Source organism: Petaurus breviceps, unplaced genomic scaffold (genome assembly GCF_028583685.1).
Source record: "Petaurus breviceps papuanus isolate PSGF00001 unplaced genomic scaffold, PetGlider_PUasm1.0 140, whole genome shotgun sequence".
Lineage (NCBI taxonomy): Eukaryota > Metazoa > Chordata > Mammalia > Diprotodontia > Petauridae > Petaurus > Petaurus breviceps.
Genome location: NW_027185698.1, coordinates 4,005,861 through 4,031,910, shown reverse-complemented (window position 1 = coordinate 4,031,910; position 26,050 = coordinate 4,005,861). Strand labels below are relative to the sequence as shown.

Genomic DNA, 26,050 nt, shown 5'->3' with positions numbered 1-26,050 from the left:
AAAGTAAATAAATTCAATGTATTAGTTTTAAAATTGTCCTGATTTTCTGTATCTACTTTAGAACTTTAAAATTTTCCCTTTAATGCATTATAATGGCTCTTCTTTCTTTCTTTCTTTCTTTCCTTCCTTCCTTCCTTCCTTCCTTCCTTCCTTCCTTCCTTCCTTCTTTCCTTCCTTCCTTCCTTCCTTCCTTCCTTCCTTCCTTCCTTCCTTCCTTCCTTCCTTCCTTCCTTCCTTCCTCTGTCTCACTCTCTGTCTTTCATCACTCTTTTTATCTCTCCTTTCCTTCCCAACCCCTGCATTCAGCAATTATAAACAAAAACAAAACTTCTCTTGAACAAATAGACAAACAATCAAATCCACACATGGTCATATCTAAAAAGTTATACCTCATTCTGTACTTCAAGTCTATCATGTCTTTGTCAGAATATTGTAGGATTATAGGATAATAGATTTAGAAGTACAAGGGACCTTATTGGTCATCTAATCAAACTCTTATTTAACAGATGAGGAAACTGAGAGCCATGGAAATAAAGTGAATTACCTATGGTCACAAAAGGTAGAAAGTGTCACAGGTGGAATTTGAAACCAGGAGTATTTTTAAAAAAATCATATTATTGTTTTATTTCACCTGAAGCAAAGCACTTCATATAGTAACATAGCTCAAAGTAACTTAAAGAGAGGCCTAAACAGTCAAAACTAACACCACGCCCTATAACACCCACTTTAGGTGTTCCTCATTTAGTGGTTTCCTAGTCACATAATCATCCAGTATAACCCATTCAGGTTTATAATTTAGATCATGAGTCATCATGCTATCCCAGGCGCAGAAGCCATCACCTTTCATAATCTAAAATGTTTAGCAAATAAAGAATCTTTAGGGTGCTGCCTTGGATATCTCACTTTAAAGAATCTATTCTCTTCTATAGCTCCTAAGTATTTCATATGCCCAAAAGTGAGAAGGTCTATTATAGACAAGTTCAGTTACTGGGGACAATATTTCAGAGGGTAGAGTAGGGCTATTGGGTTTATGCTATGATGAACTCCTCCCTTTTCTGCTTAATTTGCCAACCTTGGAAGGCTTCCTGGAAGAAGTTAACCTTGACATGGCTTCCCAGAGTACATTTTGCAAATATCAGAGAGAATCATCCCTGAATACAAGGCTGATTCACTATGGACTTTCCATTTAAACTGTTTTCCAGTATTATGGAATGTCCTCAGTACCATCAGTACCATCTGTAAGAGAAAGCATGGAAATTCAGCAACTGTGATTTTGATGCACTCATTTATTCTTATTTGGAGCTATTCTTGTGCCTGTACACCCATAAATACTCCATAGAGGATCTACTCAATGTATTTGTGACATTCTGTGGGTACCAGTACAGCACTCAGGTCATCCATCCACTTTCCATTGCTTTCACTATGTGGCCACCTTCTTTACTGTTAACACATCTTCTGAAGATGGAGTAGTGTAGCCTAAAAAGTAGAGTTTGGAATCAGTTGATCTGAGTTTGAATTTCATCAAATGTGTATAGGAGAGATCCAGAGTGATATGAGAGATTTGAAAAATGGAGAGGGGCAAGATGGATTATTTATGGTTAGGGTATGAGGAAGATTTCAGGAAAAAGGTAGGCCTTAAATGAAAAGAAAGAAAAACTCTGAGGTGGTGATAAAAGTAGAGACCTCTCCAGGAATTTAGACCCTTCTTTAAAATGGAGCAGAGATGGAAATGAACACAAATCTTTGCAACAATCCAGTTTGGCTGGAATATAAAATACATGAAGGTGTATGATGCCTGAGCCCTTATTTTAGGGGGCCTTGAATGTCAGGCTAAGGAATTTGTATTTTATTCAGTAAGCAACAGAGATTCAATGAAAATTTTGAGTAGAAGGCTCACACCATTGGACTCACATTAGAATGATTATCTGGAGGGCTGGCTGAAAGGAGGAGGGACTATAGGTAGGGAGACTAGATAATAGTCTATTATGATTAGTCTGAACAAGAAGAGAGGTGGAGATAGTTGGTTGGATATGGGAAGCGAAGGTGAAGTTCAAGATGTGTTTGAAGTGTCAGGCTCAGAGGAAGAACCCTGGTCTATGAGTGAGGGGAAAGTTTGGTGGAGGTGTCATCTGGAATAGGAATTAACTTTCTGCTTAGCCAAAGGGAAGAAGATAGAAGATTAGACTTTTCCAAACAATTAGAGCTTTCCAAAACTAGAATAGATCCTATGAATTAGTGAGTTCTTCATTGCTGGAGATGAATAAACAGACACTGGCTACCCAAGAATATTGTGCAGGGGATCCATGCTCTAAGTAGGCATTGGACTGAATGATCTCTAGGCCCTTCTAACTCTGAGATTCTATAGCAGTCTTCAAATTTAAATTGTAATGTGATAAAAAAAAATATATAATCATTTATCAAATCAAATGATAAAAATGCATATGTAAACCAAATTATGCAAAGGGAAAACATGTGTTTTTTCTGCAGATATCTTGTTACTCCAATTGATGAGACCAGCCCCAAAGTAGCTTGTTATATTACAGCACCATCACCTATTCTACAAAACCTGACCTGCCAGATAACAAATAGTATCAGTTCTTTGGTAGTTAATGATTATGAAGAATTGGTCAGCAATGTCATCACTGTCGAGTACTCAGACCAGGAGAAGAGAATACCGTTTCCAATCAGCATTGCAATCCCATTTAGCGCACGCTACCGGGGAAATTATAGAGACATCATTGTAAAAGTGTCTGATAGAGACTTTCAATCAAGTTATATAACCCCAAGTTCATTGGAAGGAACTCGAGGAAGTCATAAGGTTGGTAAATGCTCAGCTAAGGATTGTTCTATTTTGCCAAGTTTTTTTTTTTTTTTTAAGCAATAGGGGTTAAGTAACTTGCTCAAGGTTACATGGTCAGTTATTATTTCTGGGTGTGGTGCTGAGTATCTGAGCCCAGATTTGATCCAGGTCATCCCGACACTGGCTCCGGTGCTCTTACTCGCTGAGCCACCTGGCCGCCCCTAAGCAATTGGGGTTAAGTAACTTGCTCAAGGTTACACGGCCAGGTGTTTCTGGGTGGGTGCTAAGTGTCTGAGCCCGGGATTCGATCTCCAGGTCTTCTCAACACTGGAGCCGGTGCTCTTACTCGCTGTGCTACCTGGCCGCCCCCCCAATTTTTTTTTTTTTAAGCAATTGGGGTTAAGTAACTTGCTCAAGGTTACCCGGCCAGTTATTTCTGGGTGTGGTGCTGAGTGTCTGAGCCCGGGATTCGATCTCCAGGTCGTCCCAACACTGAAACCGAAACCGGTGCTCTTACTCGCTGAGCCACCTGGCCGCCCCCCAAGTTTTTTTTTTAATATTACTGAGACTTCTAGACAATACTGTTCTTGAAATATGAAAATGATACTACTGATTATCTGTGTTGTACAGGAGAGCCATACATACTTTGTGATTTTCCTTAAATTCCAAGTATACATATTTGTAAGATCCTTTCCCAGAGCTGAGGGTACAGTTTGATATCATTGAATAGAACAAAGCTAACTAGTTTACATGGGGAGAGTAAAACAAAGACAAAGTCACTGTGGTTTAATCAGTATTGTACTTTCACAGACTAAATTTAACAGCCACCGTACTTTTTATAATGGTAATAAGAATTTGGTTTTAATGGAATGCAGCTCAGGTCATTTATTCTAACCATCTCATTTTATGGGGATGTCTTAGGTATAAGGGGAAATTGCAAAGTGTCCCTGGAGCAATATAGACCTCCCATATAATACAAGTGGTCAGTTATTTGTAATCTATTTCGTCTTTATGCTTCTTTAATATCCTTGGGAACTTACATAGGCAGACTTTTCATTTTTTGTGCAGGTAACTATCTATCTATCAAGTTTTCTTTTCACCATTTTTGTCTTCCCTGAAAAGCACTTGAAGATAGTTATAACATGAAATCTCAAGATGTGTTACAAAATTACTAAAATGTAGGGCTTTCTTTCCCATGCCCCAATGTTTTGCATTTGTTTTCTGTGCTATAATTCATTCAGGGAACCTGGGCTGAAGTAAAGGTTTATAAACTTGGTATCTTTTCTGTGGTATCATGCCTGAAGAAAGAATCCTTCATGGTTCCCAAGAAAGGCCTTTCTCTAAAGCTCAGCATGGACCCCAGAATCTCCTTAAGTTACCCCTTGGGAGTTTTCAGTTCTTCAGTCCTTGTACAGTTAAAGGTAAGTATGCATCATAGTAGTTGCCTTTCCATGCAGTTCAGTCTACTAAAACCAGCATTGATTAAGTGCCTACTCTTTGTTCAGCTGATGGTGATAGTAAGACAAAGAAATAACTCCTGAACTTAAGGGGCTACTTGGGGAGTGACAGGAGATGTGTACACAGACAAAGCAGTACAGAATATATACAAAGGAAATGCAAAGTAACTTTGGGAACAAGGAGAGCAATAATAACTAATAGGATATGTCTTCTGTAGGAGAAAGCATCTTAAAGAGAATTACAGATTCTGAGAAGCAGAGGAGGGAAAATATTGAAGGGCATGGGAGGTACTCTTTGCAAAGGCACAGAGATGAGAGATGGAAGGTCATGTATCGGTAACAGCAAAAATAAAAGTTTGACTAGAACATAGGGTGTATGGGAGGGATGAATATAAAACTGTGCCCAAAAGATAGGCTGAAGTCATACTGGGAAAATCTACATGATCACCAATTTGGAGCTTGAAGGGACCTTCGAGGTAGCTTGTCCAACCTAAGGAAGTTTTACAGATGAAGAAATTCAGTTGCATAGAGGTTAAGTGACTTGCACGAGGTCATGTAGGTAGAAATAACTTCTCTGGCATCTGAACATAGGTCTTTTGGCACCAAATCCTCTGCTCTCTCCCCATTGTTCCAGGTGACTAACTGTAATTGCCAAATACAGGAGTCTGTGTTTCACCTTGTAGAAATAGGTAGACATTGAAGCTTCTTGAGCAGGAAAGTTAAGACTTGTGATTCAGGGATCTCATTTTGGAAGCTGTGTAGTAGAGGGATCAGAGAAGGAAAGTATTGGGGGCAAGAAGAACAGTTAGTAGTCTATTAACTTCAGGCAAGAAATGGTAAAGGCTTGATCTAGAAGGGTGGCTTCTAGGTGGTACAATGGATAGAGTGCTAGTCTGGGAGTCAGAAAGACCTGAGTTCAAATCAGGGCTCAGGCACTTACTAGCTATATGACACTTTAACCTCTGTTGGTCTCAGTTTCCTCATATAAAAAATGGGGATGATAATGCCACCTGCCTTTCGGAGTTGTTGTGAAGTTAAGATGGGACAATATTTGCCAAGTGCTCAGCAGAGCGCCTAGCACAGAGTGGGCAATTAATAAATGCTTTTCTTCTCCTCTACTCTCCTCCAGTTGGAGAGAAGAGTATATATGCAAAAGCTACTGTAGAGGTAGAATCTTAAAGACTTGGCAAGTGAGCATTTGGCAAATGGATGAGTTTAAATAATAATAATAAAAAGTAATTTAAATAATAGTTATTTTAAATTACCATTTTAATAATTTAAAATATTAGTAAGTAAATTATTCCAATAAAATATCAATAATTCCCAAATCTTAGATTTCATAAAGAATTCTGTAGTGATTATTTCATTTGATCCTTACAGCCATCATGTGAAGCAGATAGTGAAAGTATTTTTTTTTCCATTTTACACATAAGGGAACTGAGGCTCATAAAGATTAGATGCAATTTTGAAAATATTGAGACATGGATTCTTATAGCTCAGATAGAATTATATGACATGATGTTTTATGAATATTTTAACCTAATGATTTACAGAGACTAAACTAACCACTTTGTTTCTTTATATATTGTTTGGTTTTTCTAATCTTTTTAAAAATTATTGTTAATTTTTAAACATTCATTAAAAAAATAAATTCTGAATTTTCTTCTCCCCTTCAATATATCCCCCACAAAATGGAAAGGCAAACAATATAATATTGCTGTGAAATCATGTTAAGTCATACAAAATATATTTACATATTAGCCATGTTGTAGAAAAAAGCACTAAAATAAAGTAAAAAAAAAATGATGTACTTTAAAAATTCATCAGGGGCAGCCAGGTGGCTCAGTGAGCAAGAGCACCAGCTCCAGTGTCGGGATGACCTGGGGATCAAATCTGGGCTCAAATACTTAGCACCACACCCAGAAATAACTGGCCATGTAACCTTGAGCAAGTTACTTAATCCTGATTGCTTTAAAAAAAAAATTCATCAATTTTCTCTTTGGAGGTGGATAGCATTTTTCATTGGGAATCCTTCAGGATTGTTTTGGATCATTACATTGATCAGAATAGCTAAGTCTTTTGCACATCATCATATGATATTGTTGTTATTGTGTATAATGTTCTCTTGGTTCTGCCCACTTCACTTTGTGTGCATTTATATAGGTCTTCCCAGGTTTTTTAGAAAGCATCCTGCTTGTCATTCCTTATAGTGCAATAGTGTTCCATCAGTATGAACCACAACTTGTTCAGCCATTTCCCAATTGATAAGCATCCCCTCAATTTCCAACTCTTTGCCATAAGAAAAAGAGCTGGTATAAATATTTTTGTAAATATCGGTTTTTCTTTTTAATTTGATCTCTTTGGGATACAGACCTAGTAATGGTATTTCTGTGTCAAAAGGCATGCACAGTTTTAGAGCCCTTTGGGCATAGTTCCAAATTGTTCTCCAGAATCTCTGGACTATAAACTAACCATTTGTGATGAAAGAGTTCACTTTCACTCTTTTTTCCCAAATTAAATTCTTGCCACATTAGCAGATATTTGCAAGTGTTGTCATTGTGTAGCATCCCCACCTTGCTGGGCTGGTTCTGCAGGAAAGAGATATCACAGGTTCAAAGTTTTCTGTGAATCTTTGGCATCTCCTAAATCATAGCTCATGCATCTCTCACTGAGGTGTTTACCTTTCATGATTAGCCAAAGGACTTAGAAGAAAAGACATTTAATGAAATGGTATGATAAGAAATGTATCAACAAGGCATTTTCCACACAAAATGAAGATTCACTCTTCCAGGAGCATGCATATCAGTAGGAAGAGTAGACACAAAGAACATGAATAGGACATAGAGGACAATTCAAGAGGCAACTCACACCCCTAGTATTGCAGGACAGCTCCTAGTTAAGTCATTGTTATGTCAACCAGTTCTGTTCACCAACTTATTCTCTAGTCCTTATATGGACAGTGGGTCTCTGCTGTGCTTTGTCAGTAACTGCTGAGATGTACATGTCCTCTCCTCTAGACACTGCTCACCTAGACACTCACTGCCTCTAGATTCTGGATCACCTAAAATCCTTGGATATGTATTTTCTTTAAGGGAAAAGTGGATTCTGCCATCATGTTCTTTCATCCTAAAGTATACAGTCTTTCTTCCTGTTAAAGATCTTTTGCAAGAAAGAGAAACTATTTTTATATTACTCAAACTTGACTAGCATGATTGAAAAGTCAAATATGGGCAACTAATTAGTAAAATTGAAGAATCTGAAAATGTGGTATGGGATATATATTATACAAATACAGCAATGTTCATAACTAAGTTGTTAGATAAATAGGAATACCTTCCTAACTCTCAATCTTATCCTTTTAGGTGGCACTACACTAAATCATGCAAAATTGATTTAAAAAATAGATATTATATTTAGAAAACATAGCATTTCACTGTTAGCATGCCTCTACAAATTTTTGTGTATGATTTTTGAAATTACTGTTCAATAATAAGGTTGGAGGTGATGGCTCCCAGTGCAAGTGCTAATTTTCCTGAGAATCATCTTGGAAGATGTTGCCATTATCTTATAGTTGAAGTTGGGGATAGGATTAGGGAGCTCAGACAGTAAGACTTCTTGGAAAAGTTAATATAAAAAATATTAATTTTTAACTTTCAAACAGCAAGACTTTTAATATGCACAAATACAATTACTTAGGAAGGGAATCTCCAAAGTAGGGGTTCTTCTGGCAGTTTCCATATATAATGAGGGTAGCTAAGTGTCCATAAGGGTTTGGAGGTTTGTGTTTGTGTGGAGATTTTGAAGATGACAAAGATACTAGCTGCCTCCTCTTAACTGCCCCCACTTTTAGAATATAACATAACTGTCCCTCTCTAGTCATACACAGAGAAGACTGGAAATCTGTTTTCTACTTCAGTTTTTTGTTAGATGTGTGTGTGGGAAGACAGTGGATACTTAACAGCACCCATGTATAACTCCTCACCAGACCACTAATAGTAATTTTTAAAAGTTTCTATCAGAGATATAAGATCCAGTTATACCCTGCTTTGAGAGGCTTATAAAAATAGAATATCAGTATAGGAGAGTCATGGCCAAAGAAGGGTAACTGGGAAGTTACAGAGGTTGTGAGGGGAACAATAAAGTGGTTAGTTGAGACGCCCTTTCAAGAGGAAATGGTAGTGTGGATTTGGTTACAGTTCTCAGAACAAGAGGTGAAAAGATGGAGGGTTACCTATTGATACGTGTGGCTTCATGGTGGAAATGACTGGACTGAAGATAATTTAGAGGAAGGAGGTGCTATGGGAGCTGTTGTAGTCATAAAAGTTTGGACTTATTAAACAAAACAACACACAAAACTATATTCCATAATACACTAAGACAAATAGCTCAGAAAAAAATTATATTTTACTTCTAACCAAAATTAATCAATGAGAATTAATTGCTTTTTCTCCTAATTTGTTTAGGTACAGCCAATTGATCCTTCCCTAGTGTCAACATTAAAAATGAAACAAGATCTTCATTATTCAGTCGTATCAACTAGCCCTTTAATTCATCTCCAACACCCAGCAACACATCCTTTTCATAATCCAGTCACTGTCATCTTGCCCTGTTCTCCAAATACAGAAAGAAAAACTCCTGGTGCTGAGGCAGACCATAAAAGGGCAACTAGTGCTACTTCTAGAAAGATCACAACTTCCTACCCCATCCGGTAAGTAAGATCTTGACATGTTCATTTGACATATCAAAAAATGATGATATAGACAGCCTGGTAAAGTGGAGAGAAGATCAATATTGGAGTCAGGAAAACCCAAGTTCAAGTCTTGCTTCTAACACATACTAGTTGTGAGACACTGGGAAAGTCATTTAACCTTGAAAGGCCTGCCAACTTTCTAAACTGGAAGTTAGAGATGATTTGCTATTCTAGTGTGGGGAATCTCTAGGTTAGGAGTTCCCTGTACATATAATGAAATGATAGGTTTGGATTTAAAAAAAGAAGATGAATTCATGACAAAGGAACTTGAATGATTACCTTAAGTACTCTTTTAGGAAAATATTTCCATTGGATTATTCTAAAATATTTCCACTAAGAAAATGCAAATTATAAAATACTACATATCTTTAAGTGTAATGATATGACCATATGATGTTACAATTTCCTGCTATGCTTTGATCATCGGGTTAGGTGCTATGAGAAATGTAAGAAAATTAGAAAATATAGTCCTTATGTTTAAAATGATTGCATTCCAGTTTATCACAAAGAATTAAGTTGGATTTTTATGACAATATATAGTGGGGTAGGTTAATCTGAGGTTTAGACTGACCTAAACTTTTTGTTATAAAATTTAGATTTCAAACTATATATTCACATTTAAACTCTCCTGCCCTAACCCATTTCTTTTTATTTTTTTTTTTAATTTCAAACCAGCTTCATACCAGCATGGATAAAGAAACAGAAAGTAAGGAAAATACAGCTGCTACCCAAATAGGAATACAATATAAACAATTATCTGTAAGATGAAAGGGTTCTAAAGTCCCTTTGAGCTCAAAGTTTGTGAGCTAATCAACTGAGCTAATGGGTTAATCTGTCTTTTTAGAGTTAGAGTTAGGGTTAGACTTGCCAGGATCCCACCTTTCTGATCCCAAGTCCAACACTGCAACGCCTAACTATATATGATTCAATATTATATATTGTATCATATATAAGAAAACTTATGAGTAAAATATAAGATTATGGGGTTTCACTTTTAGCTTATCAGTATAAATTGCTGTGCTTGAATATTTAATGTTATTCTATGATGTCACTTGGAAGAAAAAGGGCAGTATATTAGGGGAAATCCATTCAAGCCTCTGAAATAGGATATTCTATAGTGACAGAGAAAATACATTTTGTCATGCATATATATATATACACATATATATTTATAATGATGCTTAATGTATTTCTTGTTTATTTGTTTCCATTGTCCCGATACTAAAATCGTAGTGTTCAGAAAGGTACCCTGAAAAGGAAGATGTGATGTATTTGAGGAAGAAATATAAATCTTTGAAAATTTATTTAGCCATGCATAACTTCTCTGAAGTGAACCAGGCTTCCTTAGATAGCATAATGACTGCTTGTCTCTTCATGGAAAGATATAGTCCAAGTTTCACACCAAACTACATGAAGTGAATAGAGGTTCTGCCTCCTCCCACTCTAAGGGAATAGTTTAATTCTGTGGGAGCCAAAAAGGATGCAGATCCAGCTTGACAAGAGTTTAGAATTCTGCCTTAATCTAAGGGAACCCAGGAAGTAGTCTAGTTGCACATCCACAGGACCCCTCCCCTTAACCCAGTCTCCCTAGGAAACTGGGTAGTTCCACTGATGTTCTAGAATTCTGAATTTGTTCTAAGGTGACAACTTCCCAGGGTGGGAGTTTGAATCCTGGGATTACATTTCTAGACCTGGGACAAGCCATATCAATGCAGGCTTCATTCAGGATACCAGACAACATCATACAGTAGAAAGAATGCTGACTTTGAAGTTGGATCCTGCCTTTAATGCTTAATTTATGTATAACTTTGGGAAAGTCATTCAACTTTGCCTTCAGTTACCTCACTTGTATGGGGGTATGGACTATATGATCTCTGAAGGCTTATCTAAGTTCAAGATCCATCAACCTATGATCTGCCCAACATTTGCTTCAAGGAGATTGGTATCATGTCACGTCTCTGCTCAAAAATCATCAGTGGCTCCCTAATGTATTTGGAATAAAATATAAATTCTATAAATTGACATTGAAGGCCATTCATAATTTGGATCTTTCCCCTATTATCTCTCTTATGAACTTTGTATTATACCTAAAGTAAGTACTTGTCAAATTCATTTCTCATCCTGTTCTCTTCTGTCTTTGTCTCTTTGATCACATGATCCCCTACACCTGGAATGTACCCTCCCTCTTATACAACACTTATCTCTGCTTCTTGAAAACACTCCCTTTCTACAAAGTTGAATTCAAGGGTCACTTCCCCCATAAGGCCTTCTCTGATTTCTCAGGCTAAAAAGAAACTCCTAGCACCTCATCTGAACTTTTCCTTTGCATTTATCCCATTCTGCCTTATATTATAAATATTTGTGTGCATGTCAACTACCTAGTAGATTATAAAATCTTTAATTGCAGGGAGTCTTTTATTTTAATATTGCCTCCTCAGGACCATGAATATGGAAGTAATATTATAAATATTTATTAAACATCATTGAAGAAAGTTAAAGTAAGTATAAGACTACCATGAAAGGCATAGTAGATGGAAAGCTGGTTTCAGAGTGAGGAACACCTGTGTTCACATGCCACCTCTGGCACATACTGACTATGTGACCTTTGACAAGTAACTTGACCTCTCAATATGTTAGGCACCTCTCTATGACAGAAGTTTATCTTTTTGTGTGTGTGTGTTATGGATCTCTCTGGCAGTCTAGTGAAGACTATGAATTATTCTCAGAATAATGTTTTTAAATGCATAAAATAAAGTACATAGGGATTGCAAAGGAAACCAACGAAATCAAAATAAAGATGTATTTTTTTCCTGCCCAGTTCATAGATTCCTTGAAATCTACCCATGGACCCTAGGTATTTGTGGATGCCAAGTTAAAAATTTCTGCTCTAACACAATTCTTGTTGCTTGTCTTTTGCTTTCAAAGAGGACCAGTGACATCATGGGGTATTGATGTCTTATCTAACCCACTATATAAGTTTAAAAGAAGGTACCAAGTTATATTGGTCACATATAGAACCTCCTCATCTAGGAATTCCCCATGCCAGTGAATTCAGGGGTCTAGTTCTCCTGCCTCTTATCCTTATGAAATTACTACTAAGGAAAATGGGAACTGGGTTGAAGGGACTAGGACATGGATGGGAAACCTGTGGCCTTGAGTCCACACATAGCCCGTTAGGTCCTCAAGCACGGCCCTTTGACTGAACCCAAACTTCACAGAATGGTAAAGTTTGAGTTCAGTCAAAGGGCTCATTTGTTCTGTGAAGTTTGGATTCAGTCAAAGGGCTTCACCTAGAGGGCCATATGTGTCCTCCAGGCCACAGGTTTCCTACCCCTGGGCTAGAGTTTTATTCTTGGCTATTCTTGACTACTCATGGCAGAGTGTTTAATGCTCATGTGACAGTTTTTTTTTTAAATTTCTATAAGTGTGATTTAATCTATGGCCATGTCACTAATTTCTTGTATGTTTCCCTTATGTAGGGCCAAGAGTGCTTCTATAAGAAAACCTGGGGACAATGTCAGTGAGTCCTTGAAGCTACTTGGTTTCAGAAGCAGAGAGGGAAGTTGGTTTGTCCTCGATGATATTGTTGTGAGAAATGTGCAGAGTGGAATTGTATCATTTGAATTGCATGAACATTTAGACAGGTAAAGCCTCAGTAAATGAGCACAAGGTTTTCAATGTCTTAGCTCTTGATGGGCCATAATTTATGTTTACAAATGCAGAAATCCTGAGATGAGTATCATAATTCAAGAAGTGAAAGTACTGAAGAATCATTTAGGCTACATTGAAAATGCAAACCAGGGTTAGCAAATTTATGTGTAGGTAATAGAAGGCATTACTTCCCTTCACGGTAGTTTCACAAAAGACGTGCCCCCAAACTAATCCCATCTTATCTTGACAGTTCGAGTACTTTGTGTAACTTCAGCATGATTCTATGTTAATATCTTCATTCCTGAAAGTTCCATAAAGATTATGAGAAAGCTGTTTATCTTATATTCATCAAATGACTATGGTTATGTTGACTAGATTTTGTGTTTTCAGGAATGGCTTCATTTTCTTTTCTCATTTCAATACACTGCAGCTGATCTAATTATAAAAATAGGGTTTTTTTTAGATGTCTTATGAGTCCATGGAGATATTAGAAAGGCATAAAGAGATGGAAACCATAAGAAAAAGAATCTTTTTGAATGCAGATAGACATATATACATAGATGCATATATACTATCTTTAGATTCAATCAATGGGAAGATACTGAAATTTTAAAAATATTTGTTAACCTCAACAGAGTGTTTCAAATAAGTATGCAGAAAGTTGTCCAAAATGTATGATTAATATAAGTGAACATTATTGAGAGTTATTTTAATAATGATATTTAAATATAGCTATTTTAAAAAATTCTATGTATTTAATTTTTTGCTTTTAAAATCATTATTTCAAGAAGGCATACATATGTTTAACCAAGGGCATTTATAACAGGTTCCATGGTACATAAATGTGGTTAAGAACCTCTGTTCTTAGGCACAGGTAGGTGAGGCAGTGGATAGAGCACTGGTCCTGTAATCAGGAGGACCTAAATTCAAATGCAGCCTTAGACACTAGACACTTACTAGGTATGTGACATTTAAGTCTGATAAGTAAGTCATTAAGTCTGATTTGTTTTTTGCCTCAAAAACAAAAACAAACTTCTCTTCTAGAAAATGTGGTCTGCTATACTACCTCCATTTCTTCTCCTTTAGTTCGTTCACTCCTCAGCCTCGTGCAATCAGGTTCTGTACTCTAGCACTTAAACAATAATTCAACTCCAAAAACCTTTATCTTTTATGTATTATGTACAAGGTACGATGCTAGAAACTGGAGATATAAAGACAAAAATGTAAATTGTCCCCGGTCTCAAGGAAGCTCACATACTGATGGAGGATTCAATGTGTAAGCAAATAAGGAAATATAGAATAATTTGAGGGAGAGAAGAGCACTAAGAGGAGGAATAAGGAAGGCCTTCCATAGGAAGTAGCCCTAGAAATGTCCCTCTGAAAAAAGTTATGCATTCTAGGAGAAATAAGTGAGAATAGAAGACATTCTAGACCAAAGCACCAACGTGGGAGATGGGATGCCAATTGTAAGAAGAACAAATAGGAGAGTTTGGAACAGAGAATGGGGCAGGCAATAAGGTGTAATAACTCTGGAAAGGCTGATTGAAGTATATTGTTAAGGACTTTACGTGTCAGGGTGAGGGTTGGTATTTTATCCTAAATGAAGTAGGGAGCCATTGAAGATTTTTTTGAGCACAGAAGTGATTAGGTCAGAACTTTCCTTTGAGGAGATTGTTTTGGAAGCAGTCTGAGGGATGGATTGGAAAGGGGAGAGGGTATAAGTAGGGAGACCAATAAGCAATCTATTGTAGAAGTCTAGATTTAAAAAAATGGTTAGGGTCTGCAATAGGGCGTTGATTGTATGAGTTGAGAAAAGAGAATCAACGCATGTGGTACTGTGGAGACAGAATCAATAAAATCTGGTAAATGATTAGCTGAAGGAGGGAAAAGAGTCAAGGATGCCTTTGAGGTTGTGGAAGTAGATGATGGTAGTTTTATCAGAAATATTGGTGTTTGGAGGAAGGGCAGGATTGGGGTGTGGTTGAAGTGTGTGATTGATAACCGTTCTTTTTTGTACGTGTTAGATAGATATATTGAAATTGGCCTCTCAAAGGTCAAAAATTATCTCTTAATCACTTAGTCCAGTGAACAAGTTTTAAATATAACATTTAGTATTTATCACCTGTTACTCCTGAACGTTTTTCTTCCCTTGGCTTCTAAGCTGCTCTCTTCTTATTATCTTACATGTGACTTTTCAGATCAATCTCTCTATTTCTGAGGTGCTCTTCAGAACTCCCATTGCATGTTTCCAGATGACTCTTAAATATCTCCACTTGAATGTTTTATGGCACGTCAAACTCAACATGTCCCAAGCTGAACTTAGCATCTCTCCTAAACCTATCTATACCCTACCTCATATGACTTATTTTTTTTTAATTAATGGCATGATTCTACCTCCAGTATTCCATACTCATACCTAGAGTCTCATGCAACTACTGAATCTCTTTTTATTTCACAGTATCTCATATTTTTCTCCTCTTCCTCATTCCCTCACTTAGATTGTTTTATTAACATCCTACCTTGTTCATGTCCCCTTTGCTTCTCATTATTGTATTGTTTCTATTTTTTTCTTGCAGAAAGTGAAATTAAATTTTTAAAAAAAATTGATTATTTTATTTTTTTCCAATTACATGTAAAGACAAATTTTAAATTCATTTAAAATTTTTTTATTTCCATATTCTCTCCTTTCCTCTCTCCCCTCCCCCCCTCATGGAGAAGGCAGCTACTTTAACATAGGTTATTTATTGTAATGCTTTCCTAACTAGTCTTTCTGCTTTTAGTCAATCTCTTCTTCAGACTATCTTCTATAGCTCTACCCAAGTGATCTTTCTAATGCTCTATTTTTTTTTTTAAGCAATTGGGGTTAAGTAACTTGCTTAAGGTTACACAGCCAGTTATTTCTGGGTGTGGTGCTGAGTATCTGAGCCCGTATTTGATCCCCAGGTCATCCCGACACTGGAGCCGGTGCTCTTACTTGCTGAGCCACCTGGCTGCCCCTAAGCAATTGGGGTTAAGTAACTTGCTCAAGGTTACACGGCCAGGTGTTTCTGGGTGGGTGCTAACAGTCTGAGCCCAGGATTCGATCTCCAGGTCATCCCGACACTGGAGCTGGTGTTCTTACTCTCTGTGCTACCTGGCCACCCCCTTTCTGGTCACTCCTCTACTCAAAATCTTCACTGACTACCCTATGCTGACTGATTAAAGCATATTATTTCTGTCTCTGTCATTTAAGATTCTTCATAATGCAGCCTTAACCTACCTCTTCAAATCATATGTCATACAGCATTACTTTATATATGTAACAAGGACCTGGCTAGTTTAGTGACATCATCAGAGCATGTATAATGTGCTTTTCCTGTTGCCTGCCCAGTGGAATGATGGCTATGACCTTGTGAGCACTGATAGGTCAGAATAGCCATCAACAATACTCTACCTAAAAGTGAAAAAAAAATTGACAACATTTGCTCATGGGCCACATGATAGCAGCCTGGATGAGCAAGAAAAGGACAAAAGCCTTTCTTCTCCCCAAGTGCTTATAGTAATTCTTACCTCCTCACTCTAACATAGGCAGGAAATAGAAAATACTTTGGCCAGTTGTGCTTTTTTAAGCCTTCTCAATGTTGTCTCAGTTGCCAGTCAAAAGGCTCCTCTTCTTTATGTAATGGGACCAGAAAGAGGACATCATGCATTCTCTGAATTGGAGAGTGATGTCCTTTCATTAAAGGTCATAATGCCTTTCTGGAAGCAGGCTCCCCAGCTTCCTCCAGTTATACTGGTAGCAGGCGGAGGACATTGTGCCATTTCTAATGACAGAGCACCATTGGCCATAATTCTGTTACATGTATTCTCAGTGCCAAACTGGACTTTTAATTCTCTCTTCCTTCTCTGCCCCCTTTGTCTCTGAGCAAATGAAACAAAACTGATTCTCTATCATACTGTCATCTTCATCTGCCAACTCCCCAAAGCTTTGCCCATCCTCAAACCAGGTCAAAGTGACTTTTCCTTTCTCAGTTTTTAAAAATTTCCCTTTGCCTCTATGTCTTTTGCATTTGCTTCATTCTCACTTATTTTACAGTTAATTTTTATTATTTTATTTATTTATTTATTTTGGAGGGCAATTGGGGTTAAGTGACTTCCCAAGGTCACACGGCTAGTAAGTGTATCCATTGTCTGAGGATGGATTTGAACTCAGCTCCTCCTGACTCCAGGGCCGGTGCTCTGTTCCCTGCACCACCTAGCCACCCCTTTACAATTAATTTTACATTTGCTTCCTCCTCCCCGTTCAACTATAAGATCCTTTAGAACAGGGCCTATAACAATAACTATAACAACAACAACAATAATAATAAATATTTCATTCCTGGCTTCAAATCCCCAGTATCTGACAAAATACTTTGTGTATAGTGATTGCTTAATAAATATTTGCTGAATTGATTTGAGGTAATCACTTTCACATATACAAGTCTCTGCTATTTTGGAAAGGCTATGAGGGCCAACAGTGATGCTGACACCTATCCCTTGCCACCCTCTTTTTCTTTCATTTTACTCTAAAGCTTCTCAGACAAGCATTCTCTATCAGCAGCTTTCGTTTATTTATCCCCCTTTCTTGGCTGGCTCCTCAGCATACAGCCAGCCCTGCAATCAGGCTTCTTCTATTCTCATTTTAATGAAAGTCTTTTTCGGGTCTTCAGTGACCTGCAACACCCCAAATGTGGTGATCGTTTATCAGTCCTATTACTCATTGACTCCCTTCCCATTCCATAACTTATGCTATTAGCTAGACCTTCCTTCTTCAAAGTCTATCCTAACTTGGTTCTGGCATTGTTTATGATACTCCAACTCTTGCTACATGTTTGGCTCTGCCTTTACCAGGTCCTTGTGAACGTTCTACCCTCTAAATTCAGGCATCTTCCAAGGCTCTGTCCTTAGTTGGCTCTTCTCTCTCTACATTTCATCTGTTTTTGTAATTTAAGCTACTTCCTCTACATAAGAGAGGCCCACATTTAAAAAATCTCTAACCTTCTTCTCTTCCAAGCTCCAGTTCCACTTTTTCAGCTGCCTACTGAACATTTTCACTTCGATATCCTGCAATCACCTCATAATCAACATGTCTAAAAATGAACTCATCATCTTTCCCCCATACTGGCACCCTTTCCTGACTTCCCTATTTCTGAAAATGATACCATCGTTCTCTCTGTCACCAAGGAGACTGGAAGAGTCTTTGTTGTCACAGTCTATATACAGACTAGAAAAAGGAATATTTCAGTCATCCACATGATTCATTTTTGTAGGGATAGTTCTGATATTTTACTATATCAAATGGAAATGTAACCCTCTTTTATGGTTCAAAACCTAGGAGTCTTTTTTTTTTTTTTAGAAAACTCCTGCTTCATGCAACCTGACCATATTAAATTATCCATTTTTCTTCTCTTGAGTTTGTCTATTTTCATTAGCTAGTTTATTGTTGAGTTAATTTTCTAATTGGTCCTCATATTGATTGACCCTTCCCCAAAATCTTCAGTGGTTCCTCGCTGCCTTTTCATATGACTTTTATGCCTTTTACATCCCATACAAAACCAACCATAAGACTATGCATATATTAGACTTTCAATGAAATAAATTTTGAATGGATTAATAAATACAAATGAATTACTATAGTCTCTGATTCAACTATCTATCCTCTATTTATGCTTCTCCAGACACAAATTCCTATTTCCTATTTTTCAGCTTTTGTATACTCCATTGCCCTTTTTTGGAATTGACCCTCCCCACCTAAGTTCTAACCCCCACCTCCTTCATGAAGTCTTTCCTGACCACTCTAAGAAACACTATTTTATCTCTTTTCTCAAGTTTTATTCTTCATACAGTCCAAAACACTATCTTTTTTTGTGGGGTAGGGGAAGAGAGGAAGGATGAGAGCAGAACTGTGATTCCATTGATATAGGAAATTCTCAGTGAGGAACTACATGTGCCAGTACTTTCTTTATAATTTAAAGTCTTAAAGAGTTGTTGGAGTCACTAAAAGATTAAGTGTCTTTTCCAGGATCAGACTAGTAGCATACATTCTGAGATTATACCTGAACTCAGTTCTTCCTAACTCTGAGATCAGTTTTGTTCTCCCAGCCCTGTTCCTGACTTCCTTTGAAATTCAAAACCATGCCCCCTCCACTGGGGCTCAATCTAGAACTGCCCCCTGTACTTCAGGCCTCCTTATCCTGGAACATCCTGCCACTCTCATGGTCTACTCATCATGGACTTTCTCTCTGCAGTCTCCTTCCTCTCCCTTTTCTCATTAGTAATTTTTACTTGGTGCCTCCATTTTGTGGAAAGGCTAAGGGTGAGCTGCCTCTGTTCTCTTGGCTTGTTTCTGAATCCTTTTGGACTTTTGAACTATGTCCACAAGCCAGGTATCTTCATATTCTTCCTATCCTTTCTTTTTCTTGTGTTGTCTTCCCTCATTAGAATATAAGCTCCCCAAGGGTAGAGATTGTCTTTTTTTATTTTACTTGTATTTACATTCACAGTGCTTAGCAAGGTGCCTATGGGCATATAGTAAGCACTTAGTGTTTGTTTCCTTCCTTGTGTTACACCAGACAGCTTCTCTAGGTGGGACCATATACTTCTCCCTCCCCCCACCCCATCCTTTGTTACCCTTTTACATGCAAATGCCATGTCTCTTCAGCTAAACCAGAAGCTTCTCGAAGTCTTTCAGGAACAATGTTTTAGGAAGTCAGCCAGCATTTATTAAGTACCAACTAAGAGATAGGCATTGTGCTAATTAAGGGCAATAGAAAGAAAGGGGGAAGAGCCAATCCAATGAGGGAGACAACACGGGGACAACCAGAGACAAACCAGACACAGGAATTTTTTTTTTCCCTAAGGTTAAATTGGAGCCAGTCAACAGAGGGAAGGCACTGTTGTTAATAGGAATTTCTTATGCTGCCTCAGTGTCTTGCACAGTGCCTTACCTCCAAGAAATTTTCTACAGGATGTGCTGGCTGAAAAACTCTAGTCACTGCACTCTGAGATCGGAGCAAAAGCTGTACCTACATTCTTGGTCGAGTCAGGAAGCTGAGGGAGTCTGGTGTTTGAATGTTGTCCCATAGGCTGCTAAACAAGATAAGTGAGAACTTAGGCCGAAATTGACTGCATTGCCTGACCCAATTGGGTGTTTCAGCAGACTGAGTGTGTGTGTATGTATGTGTGTATATATGTGAATGTGTGTATGTGTGAATGTGTGAGTACACGTGTGTGAGTATATGTGTGAGTGTGTATGTGTGAGTATGTATGTATGTGTGAGTGTGTGTATATGTGAGTGTGTATGTATGCGTGAGTGCATGTGTGTATGTGTGTGACTGTGTGTATAAGTGTGTGTGTATATGTGTGAGTGTATGTATATGTGTGTGTATATATGAGTGTGTATGTGTGTGTGTATGTGTGTATACATGTGTGTGAGCGTGTATTTGTGTGTACATACTGTGAGTGTGTATAGGTTGAGTTGTGTAGATGTGTGTGTGTGTGTGTGTGTGTGTGGTGTGAATATCCATGAGGGAACAACCCTATAGCTTTGACTTTTTAGTAGTGGTTGGAGGTAATTAAGAGGTAGCACTCACTTCATGAACCATCTCTTCTTGTTCTAATACAAAAGATTTCCCCCTTTGAATATAATTTCTATAGGATTTGGTGGTATTGGTGATTATGGTAGGTTACAGTTGATTAATATTTCACATTTATATGGCACTTTAAGATTTACAACTGTGATAATAGACATAGAAGTACTTTGAAGAATATAACATAAAGTATGAAGTGTTTTTCATTTTTAACAAATGTAGACAATTTGGTAAGCATCAGCGTGGTGTTTTTTTCTCAGAAGCATACACTTCAAATAAGAAAGGCAGCATGATATAGTGGAAAAAAATATTATATTTGAAAGTCTGAAAATAAAGGTTCAAGTCCTGAATTTACCACTTATTACCTATTTGAGCATGGAAAGTCATTTGACCTCTCAGCCTTAATTTCCTCATCTGTTAAATGAGGTTAACAGTATCAATTGTTTCTACTTCTCAGAGTTATTATGAGGATAAAATGAAATAATATGTGTGAAAGGACTTTTGAACCTATATAGTTATATTCAGCTATTAAGAAGAAAAGGGGAAAAAAGTATCCCTTAGTCCACAGAAATTTTCTTTGAAAGACTTTTTAGGGATAAATATCACAGTCATTTACATTCTATCTAGACAATTACCAGGGATACGTATTTCAAAGTGTATATTTAATATACAGATACTCCTTTTCACCTTGAGAAAGATAAGTGAGAAAAATTATTTTTGAGTCATGTTGATAATCCCTTTCTCATATTTGCTTAAGTTGTAATCTATAACAGTGCTTGCTTCAAGAAACAATTACACTTTGAAAAATGGTTCTTCCTTTGTCCAGGTTTAAATATGCTACAATAAAAATGTGTGCTGAGTTGAAAAGAAAACAATGGAGAATTATATATTTGCCTTAGGATCATCTGTTTTCTGCTTATCTATCTCATTATAAAAGAATGCTGAATGCTTAGCATCTCATCATTGGTACATTTCCATTCAAACTCATTTCCTAACTGTACTGAAGTCTACTGCCTCTATTAATGCACTGAATTGTCTTGCCACCCATCAATTTCACTTTAAATGAAGAGCAACTGATAATGGATTTGATTTATATGTCTATAACAGTTACATTCTTCCCCAAGTATTTCTTCTTATTTTCTTCATGCAGATTTCTTGTGCTTCGCCTTTCTTCCACCATGGACAATTCCCATCTAGTCCTTTTTACAAAGTGTCTAGAGGAAGCTACCTTCAGTACCATGGCCTGTGTAGTACTATATAGGAATAAAGAAAACCCTCATAAAGCAGTTATTTCACTAGTGCCTTCTAAAGATTTGAGCCAGGAGCTTCAGAACCTGCATAAGAGAGGGTTTAGTGGGCCTCCAGAACCATCTCAGTTCTTCCAAATGAGAGAAGGAGAGCAGATTATTTTAAGGTTTAATGGCAACATTTTTGCTTCAAGTAAGTACAAAACCCTTTTTATATTTTCATCTATGTACTCTGCCCTATGTTCCATCCTATAATCAGAGACTAAATTGTCATTATTCAGTGGAAAGAAACCTGGAAAAGTGTGGTGTATCAGAAAGTGTTAGAAACATGGAGTCATGGGTCCTAGGTTAAAATTCCAACTCTATAATCTACTAGCTGCGCGACTTTGGACAAGTCACTTTAACTCTCTGGTTTTCCATTTAATTATCTGTAAAAATAATCAGGGTTAATGTCAATCATCTCTAAGGTTGCTTCCAGCCCTAAATCCCATGCTTCCCTTAAATTTCTCTGTGTTATCTCTGCACAAAGGAAAGCATGACCACTCTGTATTTAATTTTCATATTTCCATTTACTTTTAAAATAAGAAGTCAGGAGCATCTGAAGTCATCTTCTTGTGATGTAATGATAGCCCTGTTACATCATTTGTAGAATGTACAGAGAATGAACAGTGCCAGCTGTCTATGGGGAATACATGAGTATACCCTGGGAATGGAATAAATGCAGTTATAACATGAATTTATATATCAACTGCTGTAAGACTTACACAACACTTTCTCAGAATAACCCTGTGAGGAAAATAAAGTGTTATGACCCCTATTTTACAAATGAGGAATTTGAAATTTAGAGAAATTTATTCCCTTTCCCACAGTTCAAAAGTATCAAACCTAGACTCAAACCTAGGTCTTTAGATTCTGAATATGGGACTCTTTTGATTAATCTAAGCTGCTTCTTCTGTATGGGTCCTCCAGAATCTCAGATAGGAGCATAAAGAAAGGACTTTCTCCCCTACACATTTAAAGAATATATTCCTCGATATACAAGGAAGAAAGGGACTTTGCAATGTAAAATGACCATATATTAGTCCAACCAATTTGGGATTGAGTTTTGGAAAGGGAAAAGGGTTGAAAATCAAGTGTGTGTGTGTGTGTGTGTACTGGGTCAGAGAGGTGCTTGGGGTGCTTGGGGAGGTGGTGATGAGAGAAAATAGAAGACTAAGAAAGCATACAAGAAACCAAACTAAGATGAAATAAAATATAACAAAGCAAAGACAAGAGTGACGATAGGTATGTGAGTGGGGAGAGAGAGAGAAGAGAACCAACTGTTGGCTTTAGCCATTGTTATGACTGGATCCTTTTCCTTAAGATTCTTGTGTCTCCACCCACTCAATGAAAGGAATTTGGTCGTTTTCACAGGTGTAGGGGAAATTTCAGTTGGGCCATGTTCCTTTCTATGATTCCTTTGATATTCTATTTATAAAGGGATATGGAGTCCCAGATGACAAAACTTGCCCTTCTCCTTAGCTATGGTTTTTTGTTAATGGACACCATTCCCTTTAGCCCTTCCCCAACTCTTTTATAAGCATTGTTATCTCTATGCAACTTTGAAGCAGATTATGTTTAAAACTGGCAGATGCCCTTCCTTTGGTGCTTAAAATGTATCCCAGGAAAACATGGAGACCCTTCTTCACAGCATCAGTCATTTGTCTCAACCTAGGGGCCTTTAGTGAAATGAATGTGGTCTAAACTAGCCCAGCAGGGCTGTTCAAGTGACAAAGGAAATCACAGAAAAAAAAGAGGGGAGAGGAGAAAAGGGGAAAGGGGAAAGGAAGGTCAGGAGTTCCTTCCTGTTTGGCTTCCAGAGCAGAAGCCATGGTATACACCCTCCATTCCCATGAAGAACACAGACAGACACAAAACGGAACTGTCCCACCCAAACAAGTCATGTGAATGACTGAAATATTTCCTTTGTAAGGCTTTGAATATTGGCTGTAGTAAATAGCACCATTGTTGATACTATAAATGGGTGTTTTAGTCTCAAATAGTCTCAGAATCTGGATGTGGGGAACAGCAGGTAAAGAAATGGTCAATAAAGGAGAAATAAGCAGCAACAGGTTGGGAGTATGACTGACTGGGGTTGGCAGACTTTTGACAATGATCTTCCTGAGTACTTCAGAGAGGGCTAGGCTTAAATGAATATTCCTGTACCTCCCAGCAGTCACACTTTAATCAAGTCAAATCAATCAATATTTATTGAGACCTTATGATGTACCAAACTGGGGCTGTAGAGAAAGGAAAAAGCAGTGTCTTTGCTTAAAACTCACATTCAAATGGAAGAGACAACAGCATAAATAATTATGTTACATGATATACACGGTGTAGATGGAAGGTGAAGACCAGGGAAGGCCTTCCATAGAGAGTGGAATTTGAGTGAACTCTTGAAGGATGCCAGAGAATCTAAGAGGCAGAAATGAGGAGGGAGAGAATTCTAGGCATGGGAGATAACCAGCAAAGAATATGGAGGAAATGAAGTATTTCATGTGAGGAACTAGCTAGTTCTTCCAACCAGAATCTGAAAAGAAAATTGGCTGAAGGCCCTCTTATATATCCAGGAAAGCACAAAACTATCCCCCTTACAGGATTACAGACTTATAGCTGTAAGAGTCCTTAAACATTATATAAACAAATACCCACATTTTACAAATTAAGCAGATTGAGAATCTGAGAAATTAAATAACTTGTCCAAGGTCCCATGGGTAGTTAATACTAGAGCTAGTATGCAAACATAGGTCTTCTATCTGAAAATTCAACCATCTTTCCACCACAATGCCTTTGTCTTCATTGGTAAAAATGGTCTTTAGAATTTAAAAAGTACATGAAATTCTAAAATAAATAACCAATTTGAATAAATCCAGGTAATGGTTCTTTGAGAAATTTGAGATCATCTACACTTATTATAACACTCAAAATACAGATAAATATTTCTCTATTTGTGGGGATCATATACTTTCATAGATAAGAAAGGTGCATGGGCCAGATGCTTTCTCCCTTCTGTAACTAGATACTTTGAATTGTGTACCTTACTAGGTAGGCACTGGGCAGAATGTCTTCTTCAGTCTAGAAAATAGAACCTAGTCACTATAACAGTATAGGCCAAGGAATATTATTCCCCATTTGGCACAGACTTTTTGTTTAGGATAGTCAGTCATTAGAACTGGAGAGTATCATGGGAAAACTGTCATAATGTTACTCAACTTTGTTTCCTTTTCCAGCTCTTGCAGGTCCCATTGTTTTCAGGAAAACCAAAATCACCTCAGCAAGAATTCTGTTCCTACTTTTATAGATAAGTAAATAAGTCCAGAGGAGCTGTAATTTGCTTAAATTCACTCATCTAGTTAGAGATAGAGCCAGGACTAGAAGCCAAGTTTCTTGATTCTCAGTCCAATGTTCTTTGTATTTCACTGTACTTCCATTGCTTTTGCTTGGTGAGTATCAATTTCTGTGCAAATTTATATTTTATGTGATAGCAAGTCATTGTAGATCAGTGAGACATTGGAAATTGAATCAAATGTAAAATGTATCCCACCTCAAGCACTAAATGATGATATGACTTCCAAAGGCTTAACCGAATTCCTCTAAGTATTATATTGTGTTAGTAACCGACATGTTTTACTTAAATTTAGGTAATGGAAAAGATTATGGAAAAGACTACAAGCTTGTTTTTCACTTACAAAGAAAGCCCATCTTGGAACTCCAGCTCAAGGAGGTGGATGAATTTGGCAACTACACCTCCCCTTATTACAAGGGTACAGTTGCAGTTTACAAAGTACCCAAAGAAAAAATAGCCCAAAACTTGAACCAACCACTTATACTTAATGACTTTTGGCATCAATTGCCTACTTGTAAATTGCCATTAAATTTGCCTAAGGTGAGTGATGGAGGATGTTGCTGCTCACTTTGCTAATCAGTTTTATGAATTCAACATATTTGCCTAGTCAATCTATCTTAATTTGATGTTTCAAAAGAATTGTAAACAATAACTCTGTTCTGGGAATATTCCCAACTGGTTTTATGAATTTAACATATATATTCAGTCAGTCTACTTTACCTTGATATTTCAAATGACATGAAAACAATTTCTCTGTCCTTAGGATGTTCATAGTTTCTTATTATGGAATATTTACTTTATTTTTGTCTTTTTTTTGTTCCATAAAGAGCAAACAAAGTATTAATCTTATCTATGGATTGCATGCTAAGATGGTATGGAAAAACTTGTTGAAAGGGTTGGGAATGTTATTTGCAAGTAAGAGGATGCATAGTAATGTCTCTATTGCATGTATGTATATATATTTATCTATATATGTAGGTGTGTATATAAATATACATATCTTTCTCTCTCTCTCCCTTTCTTTCTCTCTCTCCCTTCCTTCCTTCCTTCCTTCCTTCCTTCCTTCCTTCCTTCCTTCCTTCCTTCCTTCCTTCCTTCCTTCCTTCCTTCCTTCCTTCCTTCCTTCCTTCCTTCCCTCCCTCCCTCCCTA

At 37.3% G+C, this 26,050-nt stretch overlaps 1 protein-coding gene across 1 annotated transcript in view; it reads left to right on the top strand.

The window, feature by feature from the left end:
* The window catches only part of DTHD1 (death domain containing 1), a 64,271-nt gene that overhangs the window by 19,789 nt on the left and 18,432 nt on the right, over positions 1-26,050 (top strand). Inside the window, exons 3-8 of the mRNA XM_069073586.1 lie at positions 2,488-2,818; positions 4,042-4,221; positions 8,721-8,965; positions 12,487-12,651; positions 21,419-21,708; positions 25,196-25,440. Of these exons, the coding sequence (XP_068929687.1) occupies positions 2,488-2,818; positions 4,042-4,221; positions 8,721-8,965; positions 12,487-12,651; positions 21,419-21,708; positions 25,196-25,440 (1,456 nt within the window). The remainder of the gene's footprint in view (positions 1-2,487; positions 2,819-4,041; positions 4,222-8,720; positions 8,966-12,486; positions 12,652-21,418; positions 21,709-25,195; positions 25,441-26,050) is intronic.